Source organism: Carassius auratus, chromosome 16, assembly GCF_003368295.1.
Source record: "Carassius auratus strain Wakin chromosome 16, ASM336829v1, whole genome shotgun sequence".
Lineage (NCBI taxonomy): Eukaryota > Metazoa > Chordata > Actinopteri > Cypriniformes > Cyprinidae > Carassius > Carassius auratus.
Genome location: NC_039258.1, coordinates 17,672,278 through 17,686,081, shown reverse-complemented (window position 1 = coordinate 17,686,081; position 13,804 = coordinate 17,672,278). Strand labels below are relative to the sequence as shown.

At 34.5% G+C, this 13,804-nt stretch overlaps 1 protein-coding gene and 7 non-coding genes across 9 annotated transcripts; 1 reads left to right on the top strand and 7 right to left on the bottom strand.

Annotated features, from left to right (window-relative positions):
• Positions 1-61: 61 nt before the first annotated feature.
• Positions 62-115, bottom strand: LOC113116872 (U7 small nuclear RNA). The gene has a single exon (XR_003294093.1). It is a non-coding gene; the product is annotated as a U7 small nuclear RNA (small nuclear RNA).
• Positions 116-934: 819 nt separating this feature from the next.
• On the top strand, positions 935-12,830 carry tpi1b (triosephosphate isomerase 1b). Of its 2 annotated transcripts, none has more exons than XM_026284515.1 (7): positions 935-1,142; positions 2,331-2,454; positions 2,678-2,762; positions 4,178-4,310; positions 4,398-4,483; positions 4,576-4,663; positions 12,602-12,830. In XM_026284515.1, exons 1-7 carry the CDS (start codon positions 1,031-1,033, stop codon positions 12,718-12,720), a joined length of 747 nt encoding a protein of 248 aa, XP_026140300.1. In that variant the 5' UTR covers positions 935-1,030; the 3' UTR covers positions 12,721-12,830. The 2 variants fall into 2 exon arrangements, with proteins under 2 accessions (XP_026140300.1, XP_026140299.1); XM_026284514.1 differs by lacking the exon at positions 12,602-12,830 and adding an exon at positions 7,800-8,911.
• On the bottom strand, positions 5,260-5,314 carry LOC113116878 (U7 small nuclear RNA). Its single transcript, XR_003294098.1, has one exon. It is a non-coding gene; the product is annotated as a U7 small nuclear RNA (small nuclear RNA).
• LOC113116875 (U7 small nuclear RNA) lies at positions 6,233-6,287 on the bottom strand. The gene has a single exon (XR_003294096.1). It is a non-coding gene; the product is annotated as a U7 small nuclear RNA (small nuclear RNA).
• LOC113116873 (U7 small nuclear RNA) lies at positions 7,345-7,400 on the bottom strand. The gene has a single exon (XR_003294094.1). It is a non-coding gene; the product is annotated as a U7 small nuclear RNA (small nuclear RNA).
• On the bottom strand, positions 9,770-9,824 carry LOC113116876 (U7 small nuclear RNA). Its single transcript, XR_003294097.1, has one exon. It is a non-coding gene; the product is annotated as a U7 small nuclear RNA (small nuclear RNA).
• Positions 10,827-10,881, bottom strand: LOC113116879 (U7 small nuclear RNA). Its single transcript, XR_003294099.1, has one exon. It is a non-coding gene; the product is annotated as a U7 small nuclear RNA (small nuclear RNA).
• Positions 12,147-12,202, bottom strand: LOC113116874 (U7 small nuclear RNA). Its single transcript, XR_003294095.1, has one exon. It is a non-coding gene; the product is annotated as a U7 small nuclear RNA (small nuclear RNA).
• Positions 12,831-13,804: the final 974 nt, after the last annotated feature.

Here is a 13,804-nt window from a genome sequence, read left to right as displayed (position 1 = left end):
TTCCTTAAATCACAAACAAATACATGCACATCAATAACTTCTACACTTTTGACCATAGGGTGTGGGCTTCCTTTTAAAGGAAACCTTCTAGACAAATACTAAAAGAGCAAATTTCCAAATAAGAATCGTCTATGAAACATTCTGAATGTTTTCGACAGGTATATCGATCACGGTGACTATATTATTAGAATCGAAATTAGTTACATTGAAATCAGAAGACCAAATTAAAGTTAAACAATTGTTCCATTTATAAATATTCGTCAATTTTATGCAACATTCTTTTTTTTAAATACCTTAAAAAATGATGGAAAATGTTTTTATATATTTGACATTTGCGAAAAGCATTGTGGGTATGCAAATTTTAGTCCCACCTCCAAGACCCGAAGACCAGTCGCCCTCCATCGGCCTCTGTTAAATATGGTAGATTTGTTATTGCTGTTTCACTTGGGTGTTTCAAAAGTAGATGAATAGTGATAATAGAATTGCAATTATGAAATAAAAATATTACAGAAAGCAGAGGAATATATGTATTTTACCTCATTTACCACGTTACATCATGATAAAAATATAATACATACATAAATAAATAAATAAATAAATACAATTAACAGATAATAATATAACCATATAAAGTAGAAAAAAGCGAGAGAGACAAACATTTTAACACATTTACAGCTTTCTTTTCTATTTAACAATTTAATGTTGTTCTACATTTATGCTGCATTTTATTTACATTACAAAGTTTAGATAAGTAGCATAATTTATTTTCAAAACGTTAACGTTAAAAAAACGTTAAAAGGTTAACAGTAATGAACTGTGGAGTGTGGACATTGATTTCTCCACTCTTATGAAATGACGTTTATTTTCGCAGGCATGCTCTTGAGTCAATCGCAAGCGCCGGGAGGAGGGGCTTATTATTCAGCCCTATATAAACTCGATCGGACTGTATTTCCTCTCTTCAACCGGGGTTTGTCTGTCATTTCTACTGTTTTTTTTCTGTATTTTCTGGTGAACGCAACACGTTTCAGTCATGACTGGCAGGAAATTTTTCGTCGGAGGCAACTGGAAAATGAACGGAGACAAAAAGAGCATAGAAGAGCTCGCCAATACACTGAATAACGCAAAACTCAACGCAGACACCGGTGCGTATCTCATTCAGCTTGTGCAGCACACTGCATTGACCGTGAGGTGACATTCACGCGGGACTTTTGACAGGTCGCATCATATCATTTAGAGGCTCTTTCAGATTGTACTTATCATCAAAGTTTTCTACAGAATAAACCAAGTCTGTAGCTCTTAATAATCTAGATTAACCAGTAAACAAACAGAATTGTCCTGCATAAACTGTTCCCTAACATTTAAACCAGTTTATTTGATAAATTCAGAGGCTATAAAGAAATATTCGTCCATTTCCCGTCAGGTTTTGTTAATGAATGAATGAATGAAGGATGCTCATCGTATCTCGTGATTCAAGGGTTAAATCTTGAAATGGTGTGTGATCTCCAGCACGTAGCCACAGTGTGCATGTTCAAGGTCTGTCAAATAGACTGTCAGGACGATCAATATGCTCGGTTTATCAAAAGAACTGTGCTATATTAGCTTGTGCTGTTTCTTTATAAGGTAATATTTGAAAATAACTATAGTAGCGACAAAAACGCATTTCGAGCGCTTGCGTTCCGCGTTTCCGCTAAGAATTCACTGTGACGTAAATCTGCATCACTGTCCACGTTTTCTGTTGGCTTCATTTGAGAATCCAGACTGGACTGATCTGTCAATAGCACATCAGTGGACTTGAATCGGTGAAGCCCTAAAGTCAAGCTGGCTGCTTCATTCACGTGCTGAAACACGAGAGAAGCGCTAAACACGCAAAGGTCATCGGTCAGCTCATGCCCTCTGTAGTATGCTGTCATATGAGAAACCTTTCCTTTGACCTTTTATCAAGGGAGATAAAGTGCCAGATATGTGTGCTCTTTACAGTGAGGTTAATTTAGTCTGACCCGAGGTAATTTTACAGTATAAATGCCACATCCAATAGCAATACGGTAATACAGACGTTTTATTAACCCTAAAATACATTAGTTACACAAATGACAATAGTTAGGCGTGTTTTATATGAAACCGCTTATTGAACCTTGCTTTGTATCATACTGACATCTTAATCTAGATGTCCTGTCAGCAATCTGAATGGTTAAATATCTTCTGTTTGTTATTTGAAATGCAATCAGGGCTCTGCTTTGGTGCTCTGTCACGCTAAAGAAGCAATTATTACGGATCAAAGTGATTTTTTTTTCCAGTGGTGATTTAACATGTTTGTTTCTTTTGTTCCACAGATGTTGTGTGTGGTGCTCCATCCATCTACCTGGACTACGCCAGGTCCAAGCTGAATCCTAACATTGATGTGGCTGCACAGAACTGCTACAAGGTTGCAAAGGGAGCGTTTACTGGAGAGATCAGGTACATGTCAACTAATTTACAGTACAGAAAATTTGTCATATATATATATATATATATATATATATATATATATATATATATATATATATATATATATATATATATATATATATATACACACACAAATGTAATTAAGATATATTTATTTCAGTTTATTCATATTTTTGGTACTTTTTTTCTATCCTTACTCATAATTGCAAATCATTTTGTCTTATTCTTCTAGCCCTGCGATGATTAAGGACTGTGGAGTTAAATGGGTTATTCTGGGACACTCTGAGAGACGCCATGTTTTTGGAGAGAGTGATGAGGTATCTCAATATGCCTTTACGCATATGAATATTCCTTTACGCATATCTTATTAGCTGTTGTGGAGTGAATATAGTCCTCCATGTGTTTTATGACGTTCATGAGCAATATGTTTATTTTTGTTTATTTAAACATTATTTAAGATAAAATGTATGATTTAATGATGCTTTTGAGATGCAGTAATTATTTTCAGTGTATTTGATGTCCGTATAATGTGTTGACTTTGGATAAGCTACACTGAAACCATGTATTTTACTGCCCCCTAGTGTGTAGATTGATGTATAGCAGATGTACTGTTCTGTGCATGCGAATTATCAAATGCATACTTATGCCTACCTCATCAAACTGTTACTTTTTGGCTAAAACCAAAGTTTTCGGACACAGTACTTTAGCCATTGTTAAAAGCTCATATGGCATATTTAAAGTTTCTCACAATTTTTTTTTTTCTGCTTACAAAAACAAAAAAACATGAAATCATATTAAAGTGAGTCTTTTTTTAAAGAAAACCTACTGGACAAATACTAAAATAGCACATTTCTAATCCGTCTTTTTACCGTGAATCCCACTTCTCGTTTTGAGCAAGTATCTCACTCATGGTAACTGAAGTAAACTAAGGTGCATAGAATGCATTATGCAACATTTGATCACATCCCCAGTAATGTCAGCTTTCTATTAAGATTCATTCTTCATTGTCTCCAGAAGAGGAAATTTGTTTTCATAGACTATAGCAGAAGCTGTTGTACACATAATACACACATTTTCCATCAATACAAATATACACTGCATTTTCACCAAATACATATTTACATTTTCTACAAATTATGCATTGTTGTTTTCAAATAAACATATTTACATTAATAAAATCCTATGTCACACATTACTTGATTACAACAAATTTTATTCAATGTCTTTTTTTTTTTTACAATTGCAAGAAGCTTTCTTTTAAAGACAGCTTACTGGACACATAGTAAGACATACAATTTCTGACAACCAATCGTGTAGTGAACCTATCCTATCATTTTGAATGAGTACTTCACTGATGGTGACTCAGTCTTTCATAAGTCCAGCAGCATTTGACCCGACTGGAATAAGGCATTAGGAATGCAAATATGCCCAAATGCTTCATATTGTCTCTGGTCATAAATGAGATAAAAGTAGCACTTGTTTGAGGTTGATTAGCTCAAGTTTTTAGAATATTTATTGTAGTAATTTTATATTGAACAGTAAAATTACAAGAACTTTTTAAAAAAATATATCAAGACAAATTGGCAAGCTCAAAAATAAATGGTATGTTTTGGTACAAAAAAGTGTAACACTTTCACATAATCAGTGCTAATCAGTAATCATTTATTGTCAAATAAAATATCATATGCATTCTCTGATCTCATTCTCTCTCTTGATTTATTTTTCCTGATAGTTGATTGGGCAGAAGGTCGCTCATGCTCTTGAGAACGGTTTGGGTGTGATCGCCTGCATCGGTGAGAAGCTGGATGAGAGGGAGGCCGGAATCACAGAGAAAGTTGTTTTTGGCCAGACAAAGTTCATCGCAGGTATCTTTCAGTTTAGTGAAGCATGTCTATAATATTATAAGACATTCCTTGTTTTATATATATATATGATTATATTATCTCTTTTAGATAACGTGAAGGACTGGAGCAAAGTGGTCCTTGCTTATGAGCCTGTGTGGGCCATTGGCACTGGCAAAACCGCATCACCCCAGCAGGTAGAGACAAGCTGTTTGAATCAGAACATGGAGGCTTTTTAAACGCGTTTCATTGACCTCAGTGACTCAGTCTCTCTCTGCTGTTCTTACAGGCTCAGGAGGTGCATGACAAGCTCAGGCAGTGGATGAAGGCCAATGTCTCAGAAGCTGTTGCCAACTCGGTCAGGATCATTTATGGAGGTCAGTCTCTTTGATTTCCACTCCAGTCCACTCATTAAATAAAATGTCTTTAAAAAGCACACGTGACAATGTGCTGTATATTTTTAATTTGGTACTTATGGTAGACCTTCTCTTTTGAAAACCATTTTCTGTAAGCAAATTAAGACACATCATATTTTATGTTGTCACTCCCCACCTGCTGCTCATTAAATCAAGGAACAAGGAGTAAAAATGTAAAGAGAAAGGGAATTTAAGGTGGACTTCGCTGTGAATGTTTGATGCGTACACATACTGACAATGTAAGTGTTGTTACTGTAAACTCTGGTTTGCAAGTGGCTACTTTATAGTTGCTTTGGGAAGATTTATAGTTCATGCTTGTCTATATTGGCTACAGTATATTTATGTAAACACAATTATGTCAATATTTATTACAGTCACCAACACAACTACATAAGTACACATCAATCTATCTGTTCTCAGCATGAAGTAATAACATTCAGTTGCTTATGATTAGAATTATGTCTATTTACATAAAATATGTTTATAATATTGTAGCTATTACACTCAAATTTCAACATGTATATTATATGTAACAGATCTGTTTTAAACCAAGATGGCATGGCTTCCTTTTAAAGGAAACCTACGGGACAAATACTAAAAGAAAAAGTTTTAAATAGTTTTTGTGGCGTTATCTTCCCCTATCCCTGAAAGCAGCTTCCTCGCTCATGGTGACTGAAGAACTTTAAAGAGGTTGTGGTTGCAGTCATTTAACAGCAATGTAGCATACTGCTGATTCATATGTGAATCATGGGATAATGCCTACTGATTCACATCGTATTTTAAAACCATTGTAGGCAGCACACAGCGCTGTATTCACTAAAGAAGTAGTGACATAGTTTTCCATTCCACATAAATCTATAGTAACACTTAACAACAACCATTTAAATCGAAAGGCATAATGGATATGCATATTTAAATACTATTCGTTACTGTCTATATGAGTGATGGATAGATGCATGTATAATAATATTATTTAATACTTTGTGTGACTTGTTTTATGAAGGGTTTGGCTAAACAGGACTATAAAAAAACATTTACTACTACTCTTTGTTTTTATTATACAAATCATTCAAATGTCTGCAAATTAATACAACTCATCCGAGATTCGTTAAAAACTATAAAGACTGGTTCAGGGGTTCACAGAAACCTATTGGGCTACCATGGACATTTTGAAACCGTAATGACGTAACAAAGTCGTGTTTATCATGTGACTAGCAGTTTAGTAACACTTTCAATCTAATGATTGTGTAAGCTTCAAAAAGCAATGCTTTCAAAACTCCCATCACGGTTTTGTTCAAACAATAATTATTTTACTTTAATCGTATTTCACAATGTGAATAGAAGTCAAACGTGAGATGCATTATTATGCTAATTCAAACACACCCTAGTGATGTCATTCACTATCAGACATACTGTGTCGGCACATAAATAACAGAATAAAATAACCACTTAAAGAGCTAATGTTATTATGCTATAAAATGTTATGATTTTGAAATAACCCATGGTGTATTTTTTTTTAAACTGTTTTGAAGAGGTTTCCCTTTAAAGGAAACCAACTGGACAAATACTAAAGAGCAAATTTCTGTAGGTATTGTAAAGTAAAACTCCCATCACTTTAAGTGAGTGTCTCATTCATGGTGACTGAAGCAATTATTTTAATTCTATTCAAAACTATCAGCCAAAACACTGCAGCAGTATTGCAGCATGAAGGTCTAAAGTCTTTATTATTTTTTTGATACAATCAATAACGGAGACGAGCTCACAGCAACTGTTTGTATAAAAACGGAGCGTGAGACTGAGGTGTGACATGAAAGATAAGAAAATAGCAAGCCAGATAGGCAAGTAGTTTTAGAACTCAACAATACATACAGTGTTTGCCCACTTAAGAAGAAATGAAGGGTTTGTCATTTTTATGGTAGGTTCTATAGGATTGAGTTCTGGAGCCACACCTTTGTTTTCTTGGCGGTATGTTTCGGGTCATTGTCAAACTGGAAGACCCATCCATTCTTGATCATCACTACCCCATGAGGCTGGATCTTACACGGCAGTCCAGACCGAGGTCAATTGAAGGCTGTTACGAATTTCGTCCATTTCTGAATAATCACACCAACAGTTCTTTTCTTCTTGTTGATGGTCTTGTAGCCAGATTCATCCTGGTGTAGATCTACAATCTTGTCTCTGACATCCTTTGACAGCTCTTTGGTCTTGCCCGTGGTGGAGGGAGAGGTTGGAATGGAAGATACAGACCGTGTTGAGTGTCTTTCTTATAAACCTAACCAGCTAACATTAGCAGTAACTTCTTAAAGTGACAGTGTGGGCCACATGAGCACATAACCAGTCTGTGGGAGCAGGAAATCTTCCTGCTTGGTTGGGGACCAAATACTTTCACTCACTGAAATGCAAATCAGTTTATAACTTCTATACAAATGTGTTTTGTCCGTTTTATTTTTTTGTTGCTATCCTATCTCTATCCATTTAAATAAACTTATCATAAAAGTTGCAAAGCCTAGATTTCCTTATAAGTGGGCAATCTCACAATACCGGCAGAGGATCAAATAATTATTTTCCCCACTGTAGATGTGGCCTAAAACAGTTTAAAATTATATTCTAATGATAGTTTATCTGTTTTTAACAGTATTTAAAGGGGTTTTCATTTAATGAAAACCTACTGGAAAAATACTAAAAGAGACAAATTCTAACTAATAATTGTTAAGTTAACATCCCCTATGAGTTTGAATGGGTACCTCATTGGTGGTGACTGAAACAATGCCCATAAACATGAAAGGCTTTACTGGTATGCAAATTAGGTATCTAATTTGGATTGTGCTATGACTTCAATCAAAGTACATTCATTCCTGGTATTACAGTACACTGCTATCATAGTGTAGTTTGTTGCTATAAACTGGTGAAGCTGCTTGAGTTTGGGCACTTGGAATAGATTTTACTTGACTTTTCAGATGTTTTTAAGAAATCTTCCTAGCAGAAGCCAAATCCAAATACCATCAACAATACAATTATTTGGTGTGTTCTGCTCTTATAATATCTTATAAATAAACATTGGTCATAATGTCCCCCTTTTTATTGTCCAACATTTCAGGATCCGTCACTGGAGGGACCTGCAAGGAGCTTGCTTCTCAGAAAGATGTGGATGGCTTCCTGGTCGGCGGCGCTTCCTTGAAAGCAGAGTTTATTGACATTATTAATGCAAAAGCATAAGGAGATAAAGCCACCATCTACCTAAAGCCTAAGGCTTAGGTCTGTTCCCAAACACTGCTCTTCTTTAGAAAGTGTTATTGTGGTTTTGTTGCTGTCGCTTCATTTTTTTAAATATATTACAAAGGGACAGATTGCCACACACTGAACACTCAGCTGAGTGTGTTATTAGCCCTCCAACTAGTTTAGTGAACTACATGACTGTAATGAGAACCATCACGGGGCTTAGAGCCCACACCTTTACTTGAATGATATTAACCAACATTCTCATGTATACAGTGTCAAAAATCTAGGATGAAGTCAATCAACCTCAGTGTCGTTTTAATTCAAGCGAAAGTACTTTCCATGAATGTGGTTGTCCTGATGTTTTCCTGTCCCTCAAAGAGTGTTTCTCTGAGTGACCTATCCTGAAGGTGCTCACATGAAACCAATGTGTCTTTGTATAAAGGATAAGACAAAAAATATTCTAATAAATGTTTCAGAATCATAGACTTAATTTTACTGTTGACCTGCCAACCTTTACACATTTTGACTTCAAAGTATGATTTGTCACTCTAAACTATATCTAGTGACGACTGTCCACGTGTGGTACTCTAAATAAGCGACAGAAAAAGATGAAGAGGTCAACCAATCAAAATCAAAACATTTTTCTGTATTTAAATAATTTCTGCTTTTTATTTCTCTCCTACTCACTGACAAAAAGGCTGCGTGTGAGGCTCACAGAGACACGCTGTTTAATGTGTTTGAGATCTGCTGTTTTCCTTAATGCATAAATTACAATTCACATGTAAATTATCCATCTGTAAATGTTAAAAAAGCCATGGTCATATTTGAATTTTTCTTCCAGAAGTGCATGAGTTTTGCTTTGCAATTCTCCGCTAAACTCCACAGACTTCAGACCACGCTCAATGAAAACAGGAGGCAATAACTGACTAAAATATACATTTTGCTGAAATATTTGTTGGTCAATAAATGTGACGTAGAATTTTAAACCTACAAGTGTGTATGATAGCACTAACTGTAAAGTGTAATGAGGTAATTATAATAGCCTTTTTACTCTGTTAGTCTGTGCTTTATATTATTTGAATTTTTAGATTGCAATGTTACATTGAAATGTGATTTAACCATTTTTTTGCACATAATATATGCCTACATGCTTACATTCACTTTATTTGTTTAATCCCAATACAAAATACTGAAATATTTAGACTACTGTATACCACAAATCAGCCAAAACAACAACTCCAGTAAACCTCTCTCATCATTAGTCATGGTGACTACAGCAAAGTTAACATTGTTGCAACTTAAACTTTTAAACGTTTAATAAAATTATATATTGGTTAAACAAATAGTCAAATTCCAAATCCAATAAACCGTTTTGAAAACCATTTTCTGTAAGCAAATTAAGACATATCACATTTAAACCAAGGAACAAGGAGTAAAAATGTAAAGAGAGAGGGAATTTAAGGTGGACTTCGCTGTGAATGTTTGATGCGTACACATACTGACAATGTAAGTGTTGTTACTGTAAACTCTGGTTTGCAAGTGGCTACTTTATAGTTGCTTTGGGAAGATTTATAGTTCATGGTTGTGTATACTGGCTACAGTATATTTATGTAAACACAATTATGTTAAGATTTATTATAGTCATGCCACATAACTACATATACACACATCAAACTTTCTGTTCTGTTCTCGGACAAGTTCACAGCATGGAGTAACAACACTGAGCTGCTTATGATTAAAATTATGTCTGTTTATAAAAAAAACAAAAACGTTTATATTATTCTAGCTACTATACTTAAATCTCAACATGTATATTATATGTAACAGATCTGTTTTAAACCAAGATGGCATGGCTTCCCTTTAAAGAAAACCTACGGGACAAATACTAAAAGAGCAAGTTTTAAATAGTTTTTGTGGCGTTATCTTCCCCTATCCCTGAAAGCAGCTTCCTCGCTCATGGTGACTGAAGAACTTTAAAGAGGTTGTGGTTGCAGTCATTTAACAGCAATGTAGCATACTGCTGATTCATATGTGAATCATGGGATAATGCCTACTGATTCACATCGTATTTTAAAACCATTGTAGGCAGCACACAGCGCTGTATTCACTAAAGAAGTAGTGACATAGTTTTCCATTCCACATAAATCTATAGTAACACTTAACAACAACCATTTAAATCGAAAGGCATAATGGATATGCATATTTAAATACTATTCGTTACTGCCTATATGAGTGATGGATAGATGCATGTATAATAATATTATTTATTACTTTGTGTGACTTGTTTTATGAAGGGTTTGGCTAAACAGGACTATAAGAAACCATTTACTTCTACTCTTTGTTTTTATTATACAAATCATTCAAATGTCTGCAAATTAATAAAACTCATCCGAGATTCGTTAAAAACTATAAAGACCATGGACATTTTGAAACCGTAATGACGTAACAAAGTCGTGTTTATCATGTGACTAGCAGTTTAGTAACACTTTCAATCTAATGATTGTGTAAGCTTCAAAAAGCAATGCTTTCAAAACTCCCGTCACGGTTTTGTTCAAACAATAATTATTGTAGTTTATACTAACATGCATTAATGTATGTTTTATTGTTTTTAAAATGTTGTTATTTAGCTTATAAAGGAGCTTTCTCTTTAATGAAACTTACTGGACATTAATCGATGAAGTAATATTCTGACTAATCGTATTTCACAATGTGAATAGAAGTTAAACGTGAGATGTATTATTATGCTAATTCAAACACACCCTAGTGATGTCATTCACTAGAAATCATACATACTGTGTTGGCACATAGGTAACAGAATAAAATAACCACTTGTAAAGAGCTGATGTTATTATGCTAAAAAATGTTAAGACAATGCTTTTTGAAATAACCTTTTAAACTGTTTTGAAGAGATTTCCCTTTAAAGGAAACCAACTGGACAAATACTAAAGAGCAAATTTCTGTAGGTATTGTAAAGTAAAACTCCCATCACTGTAAGTGAGTGTCTCATTCATGGTGACTGAAGCAATTATTTTAATTCTATTCAAAACTATCAGCCAAAACACTGCAGCAGTATTGCAGCATGAAGGTCTAAAGTCTTTATTATTTTTTTGACACAATCAATAACGGAGACGAGCTCGCAGCAACTGTTTGTATAAAAAAGGAGCGTGAGACTGAGGTTTGACATGAAAGATAAGAAAATAGCAAGCCAGATAGGCAAGTAGTTTTAGAACTCAACAATACATACAGTGTTTGCCCACTTAAGAAGAAATGAAGGGTTTGTCATTTTTATGGTAGGTTCTATAGGATTGAGTTCTGGAGACTGGCGAGGCCACTCCATGACCTTAATGTGCTGCTTCTTGAGCCACACCTTTGTTTTCTTGGCGATATGTTTCGGGTCATTGTCAAACTGGAAGACCCATCCATGACCCATCTTCAGTGTTCTGGCTGAGGGAAGGAGGTTATCATACAAGATTTTACAGTACATGGTCCCGTCTATTTGCCCCTCAATGCGGTGAAGTCGTCCTGCACCCTTAGCAGAAAAACAGCCCCAAAGCATGTTTCCACCTCTGTGCTTGACTGTAGGGATGGTGTTCTTGGGTCATAGTCCGCATAGTCAGGTGTTCTTTGGCAAATTTTAAATGGGACTGTAAATGTGCCTTTTTGAGCAGGGCGCTGGAGAATTTCAGTCCATTGTGGCATAGTGTGTTACCAATGTTTTGCTTGGTGACTGTGGTCCCAACTGTCTTAAGATCATTAACAAGCTTGTCCCATGTAGTTTTCGGGGCTGATCCTTCACTTTTTTTCTTGATCATCACTACCCCATGAGGCAGGATCTTACACGGCAGTCCAATCCGAGGTCAACTGAAGGCTGTTTCGAATTTTGTCCATTTCTGAATAATCACACCAACAGTTCTTTTCTTCTTGTTGATGATCTTGTAGGCAGATTCATCCTGGTGTAGATCTACAATCTTGTCTCAAGGAAATGCAAATCAGTTTATAACTTCTATACAAATGTATTTTGTCTGTTTTATTTTTGTTGCTATCTTATCTCTATCCATTTAAATAAACTTATCATAAAAGTTGCAAAGCCTAGATTTCTTAATAAGTGGGCAAACTCAAAATACTAGCAGAGAATAAAATAAGTATTTTCTCCACTGTAGATGTGACCTAAAACGGTTTAAAATTATATTCTAATGATAGTTTATCTGTTTTAAACAGTATTTAAAGGGGTTTTCATTTAAAGAAAACCTACTGGAAAAATACTAAAAGAGACAAATTCTAACTAATAATTGTTAAGTCAACATCCCCTATGAGTTTGAATGGGTACCTCATTGGTGGTGACTGAAACAATGCCCATAAACATGAAGGGCTTTACTGGTATGCAAATTAGGTATCTAATTTGGATTGTACTATGACTTCAATCAAAGTGCATTCATTCCTGGTATTACAGTACACTGCTATCATAGTGTAGTGTGTTGCTATAAACTGGTGAAGCTGCTTGAGTTTAGGCACTTGGAATAGATTTTGCTTGACTTTTCAGATGTTTTTAAGAAATCTTCCTAGCAGAAGCCAAATCCAAATACCATCAACAATACAATTATTTGGTGTGTTCTGCTCTTATAATATCTTATAAATAAACATTGGTCATAATGTCCCCCTTTTTATTGTCCAACATTTCAGGATCCGTAACTGGAGGGACCTGCAAGGAGCTTGCTTCTCAGAAAGATGTGGATGGCTTCCTGGTCGGCGGCGCTTCCTTGAAAGCAGAGTTTATTGACATTATTAATGCAAAAGCATAAGGAGATAAAGCCACCATCTACCTAAAGCCCAAGGCTTAGGTCTGTTCCCAAACACTGCTCTTCTTTAGAAAGTGTTATTGTGGTTTTGTTGCTGTCGCTTCATTTTTTTTTTGTTATTACAAAGGGACAGATTGACACACACTGAACACTCAGCTGATTCTAATAAATGTTTCAGAAATATGGACCTAAATTTACTGTTATCTCTAAACTACGCAAAAATCTAGTGACGCCTGTCCACGTGCAGTTCTCTAACAAGCAACAGAAAAGGATGAGGTCGACCAATCAAAATCAAAAAAAAAATTTGTATTTAAATAATTTCTGTTTTTTTATTTCTACTGATAAAGGCTGCGTGCGAGGCTCACAGAGACGCGTTATTTAATGTGTCTGAGATCTGCTCAAACACCTAAAAAAAAAAAAAAAAAAACGATGATTTTTTACTCATGTAACCCAGCCCTATTTAGTGGAGTTTTTTTTTTCTTTCCTTCTTTTTTAAATGGCATTAAAAAAATAAAAAATAAATAAATAGCAAATATTAACTAGACAGTTACGGTAACCCAAACTGTTACAAATTTTGTTAAATTAAATCAACTGTTTTCGATTTTAAAATATAATTTATACCTGTGAGAGAAAAGCTACATTTTCAACAACCATTACTCCATTGTCCCATGATCCTTCAGAATATCTTCTTTGTATATATATATATATATATATATATACACACACACACACGCATTTAAATATATTTTTTCACAATTAAACCTTAAGTATTGACACATCTTGAACAGTAATCTATAATGCATAAATCACTTTGTTATATCAACATTTACACAAAATGTTGTGTAAACTATCAAAATACAGTTATTTTGAATTTAAAAAAAGTAATGTAATGTTTGTACTAGACAAACTTCTTGTATTGCACCTCAACGCGATAGGGTGCAAATAAATGATGGTAAATGGCAAAAAAAAACAAAAAAAAACTAGTTTGTATTTTTTATGTATATATATATATATATATATATATATATATATATATATATATATATATATATGTCTATAAAAACAACCTAAAAAAAAAAGTTCACTA

Coding starts and splice junctions, on each gene's coding strand:
- tpi1b (XM_026284515.1), top strand. CDS start 1,031: ATGACTGGCAGGAAATTTTTCGTCGGAGGCAACTGGAAAATGAACGGA. Junction 2,763..4,177: donor TTTTTGGAGAGAGTGATGAG/GTATCTCAATAT, acceptor TTTTCCTGATAG/TTGATTGGGCAGAAGGTCGC. Junction 4,664..12,601: donor GGTCAGGATCATTTATGGAG/GTCAGTCTCTTT, acceptor CCAACATTTCAG/GATCCGTAACTGGAGGGACC.